The sequence below is a fragment of the Zootoca vivipara genome, chromosome 6 (genome assembly GCF_965207765.1).
Source record: "Zootoca vivipara chromosome 6, rZooViv2.hap1.1, whole genome shotgun sequence".
Lineage (NCBI taxonomy): Eukaryota > Metazoa > Chordata > Lepidosauria > Squamata > Lacertidae > Zootoca > Zootoca vivipara.
The window spans coordinates 35,813,154-35,828,517 of NC_142589.1; the positions used below are offsets into that span (position 1 = coordinate 35,813,154).

At 45.2% G+C, this 15,364-nt stretch overlaps 1 protein-coding gene across 4 annotated transcripts in view; it reads right to left on the reverse strand.

Moving 5' to 3' along the window:
• Positions 1-14,882, reverse strand: part of LOC118087145 (dual specificity protein phosphatase 22-A) — a 29,092-nt gene extending 14,210 nt beyond the window's left edge. For 2 of the 4 annotated variants that reach the window (XM_035119525.3, XM_035119523.3), the window contains exons 1-6: positions 14,686-14,882; positions 13,602-13,647; positions 13,323-13,427; positions 8,025-8,058; positions 6,669-6,751; positions 1,868-1,917 (exon numbers count right to left, since the gene is read on the reverse strand). In XM_035119525.3, coding sequence (XP_034975416.2) covers positions 1,868-1,917; positions 6,669-6,751; positions 8,025-8,058; positions 13,323-13,427; positions 13,602-13,647; positions 14,686-14,780 — 413 coding nt within the window. In that variant the 5' untranslated portion in view covers positions 14,781-14,882. The remainder of the gene's footprint in view (positions 1-1,867; positions 1,918-6,668; positions 6,752-8,024; positions 8,059-13,322; positions 13,428-13,601; positions 13,648-14,685) is intronic. The other 2 variants (XM_088671951.1, XM_088671952.1) reach the window with 2 other exon arrangements.
• Positions 14,883-15,364: the final 482 nt, after the last annotated feature.

Here is a 15,364-nt window from a genome sequence, read left to right on the forward strand (position 1 = left end):
TAATTTCAACTGGAATTTGTCTCATTACCCTAAGCAAAAAACAGTTTGAAGAATTCATAATTAATCTCCTTCCTGGCCTGAGTTGCTGCTGCCAGTGGCATAGTGTGGGAGAGCCATGGGGCAGTTGTCCCACACACAACATTGTTAGGGGTGCAAAATTTCAGTACCCATTGCTGCCTCATTACAGCTGCCCACTTCCGTCCCTGGGCTCCATTGAAAACGGCTTCTCCATGAGAACCAGAAAGTGACCTCTCCAGACAACAGAGTGACTCTTCTTTTCTTATCTCTGAGGCTACAATATCCTGGGTGACGTCGACACCATTAGGCAGTTGAATGCGCATGGGTCCATTTCCCTCCCTCCTACCCACCCTCTGAACACAGCCTTGGGAGCTGGCTACCCATGCTACACCACAAGTTGCTGCTGTTCTTGTTGTAATAATAATTAATTTTCTTCTCTGCAGGATACACACACTTTTTATTTCAGGCATTTTAAGTGAGTTTTTCTGATGAGATGGCTAGTTTTAACCGATCTTAAGATATACTAGCAACCTCATACCGATTGTTGCTCAGGAATTCTAAGAAACCAAAAAAAAACCAGTGCAGTTTTGAAATCCTTGGTTAAAATCAGTGCAGTTTTGAAATCAGTGGTTACAATCAGTGCAGTTTTGAAAGGTTCAAGTCCACCATCTTGATTCCAAATGGCACCCAATTGTATCTCAACATAGACAAAAACCCACTCTTCAATCTCAGAAACTATCATGTAAAATTAGGTTATGATAACATTTTTTTTCAGAGAAGTGTGACTAGTCCAAGGTCACCCAGCAGCTGCATGTGAAGAAGCAGGGAATTGAACCCAGTTCACCAGATTACGAGTCCACCGCTCTTAACCACAACACCACGCTGGCTGTGGTTAAGGCTGTGGTTAAGATCACCAAGGCTGTGATCTTGCAGGTGTGGCATTAAAACCCTCTTGGAAAGCAAGAGTGGGTGGACCTTCAGCCCACTAACTAAGGGTCATTCCAAGTCACCCAGTCTCATCTGGACTCTGGGGGGGGGGACCTTTCTAAGTTCACAAGGATTGTGAAATTCAGCGTCTCATGCAATGTGCAGAAAATAACCCCTTAAGAGCAAAACTTCCTTCCTGTGGCCCATTGCTTAGAGGCATGTTATGATTGAAAGAAAAAGAAATAAGAAGGGAAGGGAATAAACAACCCCCCCCAACTTGCTGGAGCAGGACGTTTTTGTCAAGCTTCTTAGTCCCCTCAGAGGGAACCTTTAGCTCAGGGAAGGGGCCGTTTCATCTGAGGGGGTAGCTTTTCAGTTGACACTGAGACACTGAATCCTGTGCCCATAAAAGAAATCAGGTCATACTTTGTGTTGGGGATAAAGAACCATTTTCAGCCTGAGGGCCACATTCCCTTCTAAGCAACCTTCTGGGGGCCACATGCCAGTGATGGGCAGGGCTGGAAGCAAAAGTGGGTGGAGCAACAAATGTCCATTTTCCTTTTGTACAAATAGCTAGTTTCTACACACTTTCACACTGTCTTTCATTCAGTGAAACGAAGGGCAGTGTCGGAGTTCAAGGACAAATTCGAGCTTAGTAAAAGCACTCAAGCATGGTCAATGAGTATATGATGTGGTCTAAGAGGAAATGAGGGCATGGCCAGGGAGAGGCTTGGAGGACCACATTCAGGGCCCAGCCTGAGGTTTTCCATCTCTGCCCCATGTACTAACATAATATGGATCAGTGTGTTGTATACAAAACTGGTTTCTCTGATGAACAACAGGTGAGGGAAACTGGATTGCTCTCTTAAGAAAGCTAGCATGTTTGCATTGTATACAGGCTGAAAACCCTGAGAGAACTTACAGGTTTTGATTCGAAGAGTCTGAGGCTGATATGCAGAGGTAGGTCATGTCCTGTGAAAAAAGAGGCCAACTTTACAAAGGACTTATGCATTCCACCTCATGCTGGAGGCACAGCACATTAAACAAACGGGGGAACATCTGCTATTGTTCTGTAAGAGTGTAACCTCAGATTTGTTATTTGCATTTAGCACAACCTCATCTAATTAAGAGCCAAATGACTCATTATCTTGGAGCTCCATTTTAGAAATGTGTACTGACCACGATATTCAGTTCAGACCACAGCATTGTAAAATAAGCTTGCTTTGGCTTAGACTAAATTGGAGACTACCTGGTCCAGCTCTGGGGTCAGATTCTGCTTCATTCCATCCACCGCCAGGCACGATTGGGGAATCAATCAAAACTTTTTCCCCCTTTTGAAAGCCGGCCAGAGTGACTCGGGTAACCCATTCAGATGAGTGGCATATTATCATCATCATCATCATCATCATTACTACTACTACTACTACTACTACCCGCAGAAGTGGGTAAAATTTGCAGACATAGTAACTCATCTAGGTTCAGGGGCACTTCTGTTGGACAACTCTAAAATGTTGTCATTTGAAAAATTACAGTAATTGTGGCACTATGGAAAACAGCATTCTTTTTATGTTTGGATCATCAAGGTGCTCCAGGGCTCCCTGCTTCATACTGTGCCCCTATGATGCTTTCTCTTTACAGAGCCCCAGCATAACAGGTAATTATGCCCCAAATCTGCACTATACCCTCTGCACCAGATTGATGGAAGAGTTCTGATCTGATGCAGCCAGCCTGGGTTCTAGGAAACATAAAACCTTGCTCACTGTTTTGTGATGCTTTAATAAGCCCTAATGAAAATGGTTGTTGTCAGATGACCTGATAGTTGAGCATTGACCCTGATCTGTTTGCACTAGGTCAGCGAGGATGCTAAGCAACATCAACTGCTTGCTGAGCGTTCATTCCAATTTGTTTTCAGGGAGGTTAGAATCATAGAATTGTACATTTGGAAGGGATCCCAGGGGTCATCTAGTCCAACCCCCCTGCAATGCAGGAATCACAGTTAAATGTTGTTCCATTGCATCTTCCCATCACTTTTCTTATCCCCATAAGCCTAATGCTATGGTGGAACGGGTTGCAGTGCAAGAGCACCAAATCAGCTTAAATGTGAAACGCGAATACAGTCGTACCTTGGATCCTGAACGTCTTGCGAGTCAAACATTTTGGCCCCCGAACGCCGCAAACCTGGAAGTGAGTGCTCCGGTTTGCGGACGTTCTTTGGAACCCGAACGTCCAGTTGGTCTACCTCGGCTTCTGATTGACTGCAGGAGCTTCCTGCAGCCAATTGGAAGCCATGCCTTGGTTTCCAAATGTTTTGGAAGTTGTACGGACTTCCAGAATGGATTCCTTTTGATTTCCAAGGTACCACTGTATCTCCAGCTGAAAGGACCTCAGGTGGCAGGTGATTGGGGAGAAAGCTCTCTCTCTTCCCAAACCTTGGATAGTTTCCACCAGCCTAACTAGACAATACAGGGATGGAGAGGCCCATGATTTGAGCTGGCACATCACAGCTTCCTATGTTCAGAGGCAGAAAAAGAGAGAGGCCACTGATATAGTCCAAATTAAGCATCAAGCTAAGTACACCACGGAGCAGACTTCATCCAACTTGAGTCTACCTGCTGCTGCTGCACAATTTTCAGATTGTTTTCTATTGGACCAAGTCATTCCCTCTGGGCCCAACTTGGTTCATCTATACGTAGGTTGCTGCTTTTTTTAAAGGGGGGGAGGGGGGACACAACACCACTAGTATCGAAAATACTTTTTGCGGACAGTGTTGCAACTCGTTTGCAACAGTAAAATCTTCCAGGCAGTTGCTAACCTCTCCCTCTCCTCTCCTCACCCCACCCCATCCTTCCCAGGCAATCACACAACAATACACATCAGGATTAATTACTACTCTCCTCTGAAACTTCCTCCCACCCCTGCTCACTACCAGAGATGGGACCCCCCACCCCCACCCCACACACACCACCCCATGTACACTCTCTCAGCATTTGCTGGAGGGCTAGGCATGGGAAAGGAGCTTGACTCTGCAATTCTTTTTGCCAGAGTGACAAATTGCTCAATGCACCCGTGTGTTTCCAGTTCCCCTTTTCTCCCTGGCCTCATTCACTCCATCATGTTGTAAGACCTCTGCGCCCATTTGCCATCTGTCTGGCAAGTCTGCAGAGATGCGGTCCAAGCAGCTGCGGCTTTGGTGAGCGGTTTTTGATCCCTGCATTTGATTCCCCCCCCCCCCACGATGACATTAGTCAGTATCTCTTACCAAGAAAATGGTTTTCACAGAGTCCATTTTCAAAATAAATACATACTGTATTTTCTTGGGAAGCAAACCAGCATGTATCGCCTGGGCAAATTCACCCATCCAAAACAACACCATCAGTACACACACACACACACACACACACACACACACACACCCCTCTACAGCTGCATTCAGTCATGTGGTTTATTGCATTAGTTTTACTGGTTACAATGCTAGTGCCTCTATCCTGATTTCTAACATGTCTTTTAGGCTACATTTACTCTAAAAATTTAAAGTGCTATCATGCCACTTGAAACAGTCATGGCTTGCCCTAAGGAATTCTGGGAGGTGTACTTCATTCAAGTGCTGAGAGCTGTTAGGGGAAGCCTGATTCCCCTCACAGAGATACAGTTCTCAGAGTTCCTTGTGAAGAGGAATTGATTAGTAAACCACCCCAGATTTCTTTGGTGGAACTATGACTGTGTGGCCCTGGAAACAGCTAACACAGAAATGAGCACTAAACAGCTGCTAGATTTCCAGAAGTGGTTCTTCGGCTGTGTGAAGAATCACATAAAGTGTGAAAATTATCAGGTAAGGAAACATCAGGGAAGCAGAATAAACTGCTACCGTATTAGCAGCAGCTGCATCAGAACATTGGAAGGTGCGTTGTATCAAGTCAGATAATTGGTGCATCTAGCTCAGTATTGCCTACACCAGATACAGGAAACCTCTGGCCCTCCAGATGTTGCTTCACTACAACTCCCATCATCCCATGGTTGTTGGCCATGCTTAATTCCATTTTCTCTGAACAAAAAAAATCCCAATGTATCTTCTCTACCTCTCTTTTAAATCCGAACCAGTGAAGGCAGTGAAGGTCCTGTGTGAGTGCCTGGAGGCGGTTGGAGGATGGATGGCGGTAAATGGTCTGAGGTTGAATCCTGACAAGACAAAAGTACTTGACAGGGTGGGCTGGTGTGGAGGACTCCCTGGTCCTGAATGGGGTAACTGTGCCGCTGAAGGACCAGGTGAGCAGCCTGGGAGTCCTTTTGGATTCACAGCTGTCCATGGAGGTGCAGGTCAACTCTGTATCCAGGGCAGCTGTTTACCAGCTCCATCTGGTACGCAGGATGAAACCCTACCTGCCCGCAGACTGTCTCGCCAGAGTAGTGCATGCTCTAGTTATCTCCCACTTGGACTACTGCAATGCGCTCTACGTGGGGCTACCTTTGAAGGTGACCCGGAAACTACAACTAATCCAGAATGTGTCAGCCAGATTGGTGACTGGGAGCGGCCACTGAGACAATATAACACCGGTCCTGAAAGACCTACATTGGCTCCCAGTACGTTTCCGAGCACAATTCAAAGTGTTGGTGTTGACCTTTAAAGCCCTAAACGGCCTTGGCCAAGTATACCCGAAGGAGTGTCTCTTCCCCCATCGTTCTGCCCGGACACTGAGGTCCAGCACCAAGGGCCTTCTGGTGGTTCCCTCACTGTGAGAAGCAAAGTTACAGGGAACCAGGCAGAGGGCCTTATCGGTAGTGGCGCCCACCCTGTGGAACACCCTCCCATCAGATGTCAAAGAGATAAATAACTACCTGACATTCAGAAGACATCTGAAGGCAGCCCTGTTCAGGGAAGTTTTTAATGTGTGACATTTTAATGTATGGTATTTTATTTTTTTGTTGGAAGCTGCCCAGAGTGGCTGGGGAAACCCAGCCAGATGGGTGGGATACACATTATTATTATTAATAATATTATTAATATTATTATTATTTGTAAGATGCTGGAGAGGGAGGGCCTACAGCAAAACCATAACCCAAACTGAGGAGCTGAGGGGGCGGTATATAAAGCAGTTTGTACTGTGCCATATTTTATAATGTTGTAAGCTGCTTTTAGCCCTAGAGGCAACAAAAAATACTATTATTATCATTTAAATTGGAGACATGCTAGCCAATCATAGAATCACGGGGTTGGAAGGGACCCTGAGGATCATCTAGTCCAGAGGTTTTCAACCTTTTTGAGTCCACAGCTCCCTTGACCAACTGCATTCTTTCTACAGCACCCCAGAATGACCAGGGATCGAGGATGATGGAAGCTGTGGTCCAGCAACATCTGGAGGGATGCAGATTCCCCATCCTTACACTAGGCAAATCTGGCATTACAAGACAACTGAAAGCAAGATCTGTTAATGCACAGTATGGAGGGATGGAGGGTTGGGAAACCTAGCATAATCATTTCTGTAATTGCACTGCCCTCTACTGGCTTGTGACATTTCATAACTTCACCACAGAAATAATTACAGTACCTTCACGCATTCACATTTTAGCTGGGGAAGCCAAAGAAATATGAATGAATGGGGTGGGAAATGGCCAGTAGCTGGGGTACCTAAAGCATTTTACATATTTTTCAGCTGCCATGTTTTAAGTAATCGGATTTCTCCTTATTGCTATGATCCAAGATGCTCCAGATTTCCTCTCCTACTCACTTCCAGCACAGGCTTAGCATTGTTATGCACCGACAAGATGTGTGTGATCCCATTCTTCACTAAGTTCTCTTTGTCCTCAGAATCTGCAAAGAAAGAGAGACTTCTAAGATCCAAGATGAATAAATAGGCGTATTAGTTCATAACCCTTGCTTTAATCCAGCAAAGACCGAAACAAGATGTTACTTCGAAAGATTATAGGTAGGTAGCCGTGTTGGTCTGACGCAGTCAAAATAAAAATAAAAATCCTTCCAGTAGCACCTTAGAGACCAACTAAGTTTATCATAGGTATGAGCCTTCGTGTGCATGCACACTTCTGCAGATACTTCGAAAGATGTGTGTAAACTTTCTCCCATTTCTTTAAGGGAAAAGCAGCCTATAGAAGCTGCAGATTTATCACCAGAAGAGTGCTATGGAGGACTTGACCCTTTCCCTTCGAGCCAATCCATAATCTCCCTCAAGTAAAGATTATGGTACTTATGTGTAGCATCTACTTTGGTCCTTGTGTTCTTAAGCAAGGATTTGCCCACATTTGGACATTATTTAGCTGTTCATCCACTTCTCCACCTCCTGTTGAATTAAACTACAGCAGTCCACCCACACATATATTAGGAGCAACTTCAGTCTTCCCCATTCACAACAGGGGGCATTCTGTTTTGTGATTGTCCCCTCCTTCTAATCTGTTGGTTCTAATATGTGGGCTGATTTAATTTTTTTTCTAGTGTGTATGTGTTTGCAAGGGGATTGGTTGGCTTTTAATGCTGTTGAGTTAATTTGTTGTGTGGTATTTATTTTGCATTTTTGTTCTTGTTTTCTCTCTTTTCGAATATCTCTCTTTGGGAAAAGCACTTGATAAGCGGGGTATAAATAATGCAAATAAACAACTACAGATTAAACTAAGTATGAAGAAATTATGAACACGCACTCTTGCTTTATAACATTAAATCATGTGGATGGATCCAGCCCCAGATTAAGACCTTTAGAAGCACTGAAAATATTGTTGTGCCCTCCCCCCTTATGTAACTCAAAATAAAAGCAATGCTAAACCATAAAATGAAATTTTGTTTTTCAAAATGGCACAGAACCTACCTGTATGTTAAATGGCACATATGCCTTGTGAAACACATTGTTCCCTTGCATTATATCAATCTGTGTTAGTAGGACACTTCCTGATCTTGGTGGGGATAAGTAATAATACTCCTAAATCTATAACAATACATACACCATGCAAAGCTGAAACCAGCTCATCATTCCACAGTTGTACTAACTAGATTCAAGGAGGAGGGGGGAACAGAGGCCACATACACTGTTCATAATCAACATCTGCTAGGAGACAGGCACAGTTTGAAAAACACTTACCCCTGATGTTTCCAAGGTACAGCCCCCCCACAACCTGAAAATAAGCCAAGAAAAATAATTAGTGCTGCAGGCACTGCCCCTTCTGAACAAGATCCTCCTTGGCTTATTTTATTTATTTCCTAAAATTGATTGGGGAAAAACAAAACAAAAAACCAAGCAAACCTCATAGTGGTTTACAAAAAGATAAAACAAGAAAACAAGAAAAAAATACAATATTTTAAAACAGGGGTCAGCAAACTTTTTTAGCAGGGGGCCAGTCCACTGTCCCTCAGACCTTGTAGGAGGCCGGACTATATTTTGAGGGGGGGGGAAATGAATGAATTCCTATGCCCCACAAATAACCCAGAGATGCATTTGAAATAAAAGGACACATTCTACTCATGTAAAAACATGCTGATTCCCAGACTGTCCGGGGGCCGGATTGAGAAGGCGATTGGGCCACATCTGGCCCCCGGGCCTTAGGATTTAAAACATGTATGTTTTAAAACATACAGAAAGTTAAACTACTAAAAATAATAATTAAAATTCACGCTTTCTATGCATCTGAGTAGGCTTAACAGTAATGCTTTTTTCGAGGAAAAAGATGGAAGTATCTGCCTATTTCTGTTCTCTCCATTTGTCATTTTTCCAATCTTAAATTCAATTCTCCACATTTCTGCAAGAATGGTCTCATTAAAAAAAATCTCATGGAAATTCTTCCACATTTGGGGAAGAATTTCTCTTGGCACATTTTTGCACCCAGTTTTGAGTCACATACATGTTTTTGCATGCAATTGCTCATAATGCATTTTGGTATATGTCCATTAATGTATTCATTTTTATATTGTTCTCATATTGTTTCAGGAAGTGTGAATTTGATAAGTTCAGCTTTAAATGTGAATGGAAATAAATTCCTCCCCAAACCCTTCTCGCAGAGCTTGAGCTGACTAAGGGTGGACAGAATGACAACCAGTATCTACTGGTAAATCACTGAATGATTTGCAGTAGTAGATCAACATGGATTTCTCCTCTCCTCCCCACCTTAACCATTGCAGTAACTTCCCAATTCCCAAACTCGGCTTCTGAAATGAAGAAAGCATGAGAGGAGGGGATTCTGAACAGATTGTGGGGGCAGGGCTGTAGCTCAGTGGCAGAGCATCTGCTTTGCATGCAGAAGGTCGCAGATACAATCCTCAGCATCTCCAGGCACGGGCATAGCCAGGATTTTTGTTGGTGGGGTGGACTTTGGGGGGCAGGACTTTTATTAGTGGGGGCAGAACTGATGTGATTGGTCAGTTCAGTATTTATATTGTTTTGGTTGATCTAAGGGCTTGAAACAATTTGGTTGGTCAAAGGCCTGGAAACAATGCCTTATGAGGAACGGCTTAGGGAGCTGGGTATGTTTAGCCTGGAGAAGAGAAGGTTAAGGGGTGATATGATAGCCATGTTCAAATATATAAAAGGATGTCATATAGAAGATGGTGAAAGGTTGTTTTCTGCTGCTCCAGAGAAGCGGACACAGAGCAATGGATTCAAGCTACAAGAAAGAAGATTCCACCTAAACATTAGGAAGAACTTCCTGACAGTAAGAGCTGTTTGACAGTGGAAATTGCTGCCAAGGAGTGTGGTGGAGTCTCCTTCTTTGGAGGTCTTTAAGCGGAAGCTTGACAGCCGTCTGTCAGGAATGCTTTGATGGTGTTTCCTGCTTGGCAGGGGGGTGGCCCTTGTGGTCTCTTCCAACTCTATGATTCTATGAAGGGGGACAGCTGCCCCCCTGGATACGCCCATGTTTCCAGGTAGGTCAGGGAAAAGCTCCTTGCCTGAAACCATGGGAACCTTCTGCCAGTCAGTGTAGATTAGCCAGAACTAGATGCACACATGATCCAATTGCATATCTATCTATCGATCGATCGATCGATCGATTGATCTATGCCAGCTTCCTATTAGAGGACTGTGAGCTCAGTTCTAGGACAGGGGCATAGATTTGGTGCCTTTTAAAAAGCAGCATTCTGAATCCTTCGCCCACTGCCAGCCTCACAGGTAGCACGTGAAGTGCCAGGCAACCTAAACATCAGCCCTTCCCGGCGTGACCTTTCAAACAGACACGGCTTGGCTTCACACCAGCAGCAAGGGTCTACTGTGGCCCAGAGACGCCAAGGCTCTGTTTTGCGTTTCTATAGCAGCCAGCGCAGATCTTCCAAACAACTCCACTATGAGAGACGGCATCCAGGGCAGGCACACACGAAGGTGCTATTTTTAAATGCTTAGCTCAAGACATCTGAACAAATGCTTCAAAACAAAACAGGGCCCCCCCCCCTCTCATTCCTTCCTCCTGCTCTGAAGAGCAAAGAACAGTTACAACATGCTGTGCCCCCCCGCCTCCTAACAAAACGAACTTGGGCAGTGTGGTAGAGTGGTTAGAGTGTCAGACTAGGACCTGAACTTTTCAGGAGTCAGATTTTGTAGAAAGCATTCTGACAATGAACTATCCTCCACGGTGGGTGGTGCTTATTGGACCTGGTATGGCATGGGTAGGCAAACTAAGGCCCGGGGGCCAGATGCGGCCCAATCGCCTTCTAAATCCGGCCTGCAGATGGTTCGGGAATCAGTGTGTTTTTACATGAGTAGAATGTGTGCTTTTATTTAAAATGCATCTCTGGGTTATTTGTGGGGCATAGGAATTTGTTCACCCCCCAAATATATATACCGTATATAATGGTCTGAAGGACAGTGGACCATCTGCCTGCTGAAAAAGTTTGCTGACCCCTGTGGTAGGGTGTAAGACAGGGAGCCCAACAGTAGGTGGAGCCAGAGCTAGTGGCAGACGCAGAGAATTACAGTACTATACCAGCTGAGCCAACTCATTCTAGTTTTGCCCCCATTCTCCTCCCTGCTGTGTTCTACAAGGGCAACATTATGACTAAGAAGGAGGAAGCTGACAAGAAGGACCACCCTCCTTGGATTGGTTGGAAGTAGGAATGCAGGCAAGTAGGGGCAGGCTGAGTTTGGTGGGACAGTGTCCCATTTGCCCTAAGAGACCTGCCTCGCTGAATATCCTGCCTACCTTTGCAGGAAAGTGAGCCAGCCAGCTGAGAAAACCTCCTGACCGCAATTATTTCAATCCAGAAACAGGGAGGTCGGCCGTCTCTGATTTGAGCAGGCATTTTTATCTGGGTCAGAGGATCTAATTTTAATTCAGTAAAGCTGTGACTTTCCCTGTTATTTAAGTATGCAGGCAGTAAACTGATCGCACTGCCAGGCACCCAGCTGCATGTTAAACGCACAGTTCTTCTGTGAGTTATTGTTGTTGTTTTTTAAAAAAGAATACCAACCAATATTGCTGAATGTCTTCTGATATAAACAGGAGGCTGCAGCAAGTGTAAGTGGGGTGGAAGGCTCACAAAGTGGGAAAAGTAAACTGTAGGGAGTTGGGAGCTCTCTGGAGACACAGACCAATAGTTTAGAAATCCTTCTAACATCCCTGCAAGGTAGGCCATTGTTGTTATCGCTCATACTGCAGACAGGGAAGGCTGAGGAAATACAGCTGGCTTGAGGCCACTGTGAATTCTTCGCAATAGACAAGTATTCCTCTGAATTACCAGTTGCTGTGAATCTCAAAGGGGGAGAGTGCTGTTGTGCTCAGATCCTACTTGCTGGCTTCCCAACTGGGGTATCTGGTTGGCCACTGTGAAGACAGAGTGTTGGACTTGGTGGGCCCTTGGCCTGATCTAACGGGGGTCTTCTTATGTCATGAAAATTTGAACTAGCAGCTTCTCAGCTCATCCTTCCATCCAATGCTCTTCAGTGGAGCAGCTGGATAAATTTACACAATGGACTTAATGGCCTTACAGGTGTGCTGCTTCCATCGTGGAGCTGACAATCAATGCTTCTCTCCCCTCTACCCTGCCATTCCATGGCTTACAACTACCGGTACCTCTGCATCCCTGATATGTTAGAGCCATGCTCGCCAAGGACCACGTGAAAATTGCTGATGGTTTACTGCTGAGTGTTTTTTTCTGCCTGTTGTAGCAGTTCCAGTGCACTGTGCTAGATACTATATGGTTTTTGTATTGTATTTTTATTGCTTCCTTTATTTATTTATTTATTTATTTATTTATTTATTTATTTATTTATTTATTATTGCATTTATATCCCACTTTCTTTTTCTCCAGAAAACTCAAGGTGGCTAACATGGTCCTCCCCTCTCCATTTTTTTTAAATTCTTACAACAATCCTGTGAGGTAGGTTAGGCAGTGACTGATCAGGAATTTGAACCCTGGTCTTTCAGGTCCTGGTCGGACATTCTGACCACATTGGCTCAGTGTTTACTTTTTTACATTGTATACTATCGTATTACAATTTGCAATCAATCAAACTGAATTTCTAATGAAAGAAGCAATAAACATACAGCTGAAAATCAATATGACTACTGAATGCAGGCATGCTTTGAAAGACCACCTGAGTGAAGTTTCTGGACCACTGGTGGTCCACAGTTTGAGAACCCCTGTGTTTAAGCAAAAAGCCACCAAAAAAAGTCAGGTTTGCCACCCCTGATTAAAAATACGAAAGTGTGCATGCTCAGCCACAATAATTGAAAATTATAATTTGCTGCTGCTGCACTGCTAACACATATGTGGCAATGAGCTAATTTTTAAGGTAAAAATAATAATAATGTTTGCATGCGTACCTGACTGCCCAAGATTATAAAGTGTTTTTAAAAAGGAAAGGAAGGGAGGACACTGGGATGGCCAGCATCAAGCCTGTTCAGCCCCAGCATACTGTGCCTGTTTGTGCTGCTTCCATCCTCATCATGGGTGGTGCTGGGGGCCAGGAAACTGGACTTTGGCCCTGGGGTGTGGCCCTGCTGCGCCACCAGCTGCTTCACAACCGCTCAAACCGAGCCTTATTTCTTTGACATAAATTGCTTCACTGCAGCCTTCGCCAACCTGGTCCCTTCTCGATTTTGGGGGACTACGAAGTCCCATCAGCCCCAGTCGTGCTAGTGCGGTCTAGCTGGTCAAGTGTCCAGCCACGACCCGGGAGACCAGGGTTCAAATCCCACTCAGCCATGAAACTCATTGGGTGACCTTGAAAACCATTCGCTGTGCCTCTCAGCCTAACCTACACCACAGGGTTGTGGTGGGGATTTAATGAACGGGGGAGAACCATGTAAGCCAGCTTGAGCTCCTTGGAGGAAACAGTGGGGTATAAATGCTAAATAAATATGGTAAATAAATAAATAAATAAATAAATTTACTACCTTACCACCCCCAATCCCACCACTTTTTGCTAAATTGCAATGAACCCCAAGGATTGTACCTTACTCATACCGGTCCCCATGCCACTTTGGAGTTCCTCAGCAGGCAGGCTCACACACAAAACCCACAGTTGCTCATTCCAGTTTCCCTGTTTGTCACCAGGGCACTGCAAAACATAAGGAGAGAAAAGGGAGGGAAACACCCTTATAACTGAGACTCTCTTCCCTCCTCTGACTCATTCCGAAAGGTGTGTTTATCTGCTGAGAAGTGTTATGGGCCAGGAAGAGCATGCGCTGGTTATTATGGGGTGGGGACTTGCAGGAAATCTCCGTACACTTACCAGCTCTGCCGCATCTGAAGCAGGAGGACAGAGTACCAGGCAGGAACTGACACACACACACACACAGAGAGAGAGAGAGAGAGAGAGAGAGAGAGAGAGAGAGAGAGAGAGAGAGAGAGAGGCAGCGGCGTTAATATTAAGGGTCACAACAGGACACGGAGGAATGGGGACTTGGGATTCTCATCCAGATCTGCGGATCTTACGTCACCAGCTGTGACATGGGATCCTTGGTCAGTTGCTGGCAGACTCCTGTGTGGGGCATCAATACTTGCCACACAAATGCACACACTCCCCTCCCATCTCTGCTTCATGAGTCACTGTGCTACAGCTGCTGCTGCCAAGTGAAATGTCTAACATAATGTTGCAATGCAGAGGTTCTGCCTTACTGAAGAAGACAAAAAGAGGGGAAATCAACAAACTTGGGGAAGAGTGGGGCTCATGGAAACAGCTATCCCCCAGACTTTGCTTATCACAGAAACCCTTCGAAATCCACACTTCTCTGGATTTTGCAGCACAGCTTCCCAGCCAAGTAATGTGTTGCAGACATTGCATTGTGTGCAGACTAGAGTCTATGTATATATTGATATTAGGGGCTTTTCCCCCCCCCCCCTGCTTGCTCTGCCCGCCAACTCTGCTTACCGATTTGCCTGTCAGCCCTTCCCCCACCCCTGACCAAACACTGCTCCCTTTACCCCTCACCCATCCCCTTGCCTCCCTCCCCCCCACCAGTTTGCTCCCAGCCCCATTCACTTTTAAACGAGGGAAGAGGCGCTTCACAGAGTGACTTGCTAAACCACTGTGTGAAGCACCTCCTGCTTCCATTTAACCTCCCTTACATTTTTATGTATAAAGGAAGAAACGTCATGTACAAAAAATGCATTGTATTGGGTTTTGGTTTGTTTGGTTTTTTGCAAAAATGTGTATACTTTGCATATAAAAATGTGTTAGGGGGAATAGGCTGGAATTTCATGTTTTTTTAAAAAAAATATCTTTTTTAAAAATTGCAAACTGATGCAGAAATGTGAAAAACTGAACTTAGGTTTGGAAAAATGAGAAAGCAAAATTGTCATTTGCCCATTCCTACCTCTCAGGTAAAGACTCCAGTTCGGGCTGCTCTGGGGTCGTGCTAGGAGCTTCCTTCGGAGACAGCTGCAAAGCGTCATCCGCCAGCAGAGGCATCAGCTCCTTTCTGCTGCAGTCATGCTTTCTTTGGCCAAGATACGTTCGTTCATTCGTTCATTCATTCCTTGCTTGCCTCTTTCCAATGCCAGCCTCCAAAGAAAGGAAGCGGGAAAGGGACCTCTGTTTTGGTACATTAGCAGGATTCACCTAAAGAGGGAGCTGTTGCAGAGGCCAGCCGGCCTCCCTCACAGGGATTCCGAAAGCAGGTCAGCAACTGTAGAGTCAGTGAAGGCAGCTAGTGCTATTTTCAGGCACAAGCCACTGGGCAAAGCACTTCAGCTCAGAGGATAACCTCCCCCACCCAAGCGATCCTTATATTGCTAGGCTGCAAGGGATGCAGGACGCAGCTGGCTTATTAGCTGACCTGTAAATCCCTAGCACCAGGGAATGATCTGCAAAACGCTATTCACGAGAGGCTGTGTGGTGTGGTGGTTAAGAGCATCAGACTTAAGAGCTACCTGTAAGTGCCTAGGGCTGAAATCCTGCCCCTTCTCAGTCATGCTCACTGGCTATCCTTGGGCCAGCCATGGCCTCTTAGCCTAACCTACCTCACAGGACTGTTGTGAGGAGAAAATAGGAGG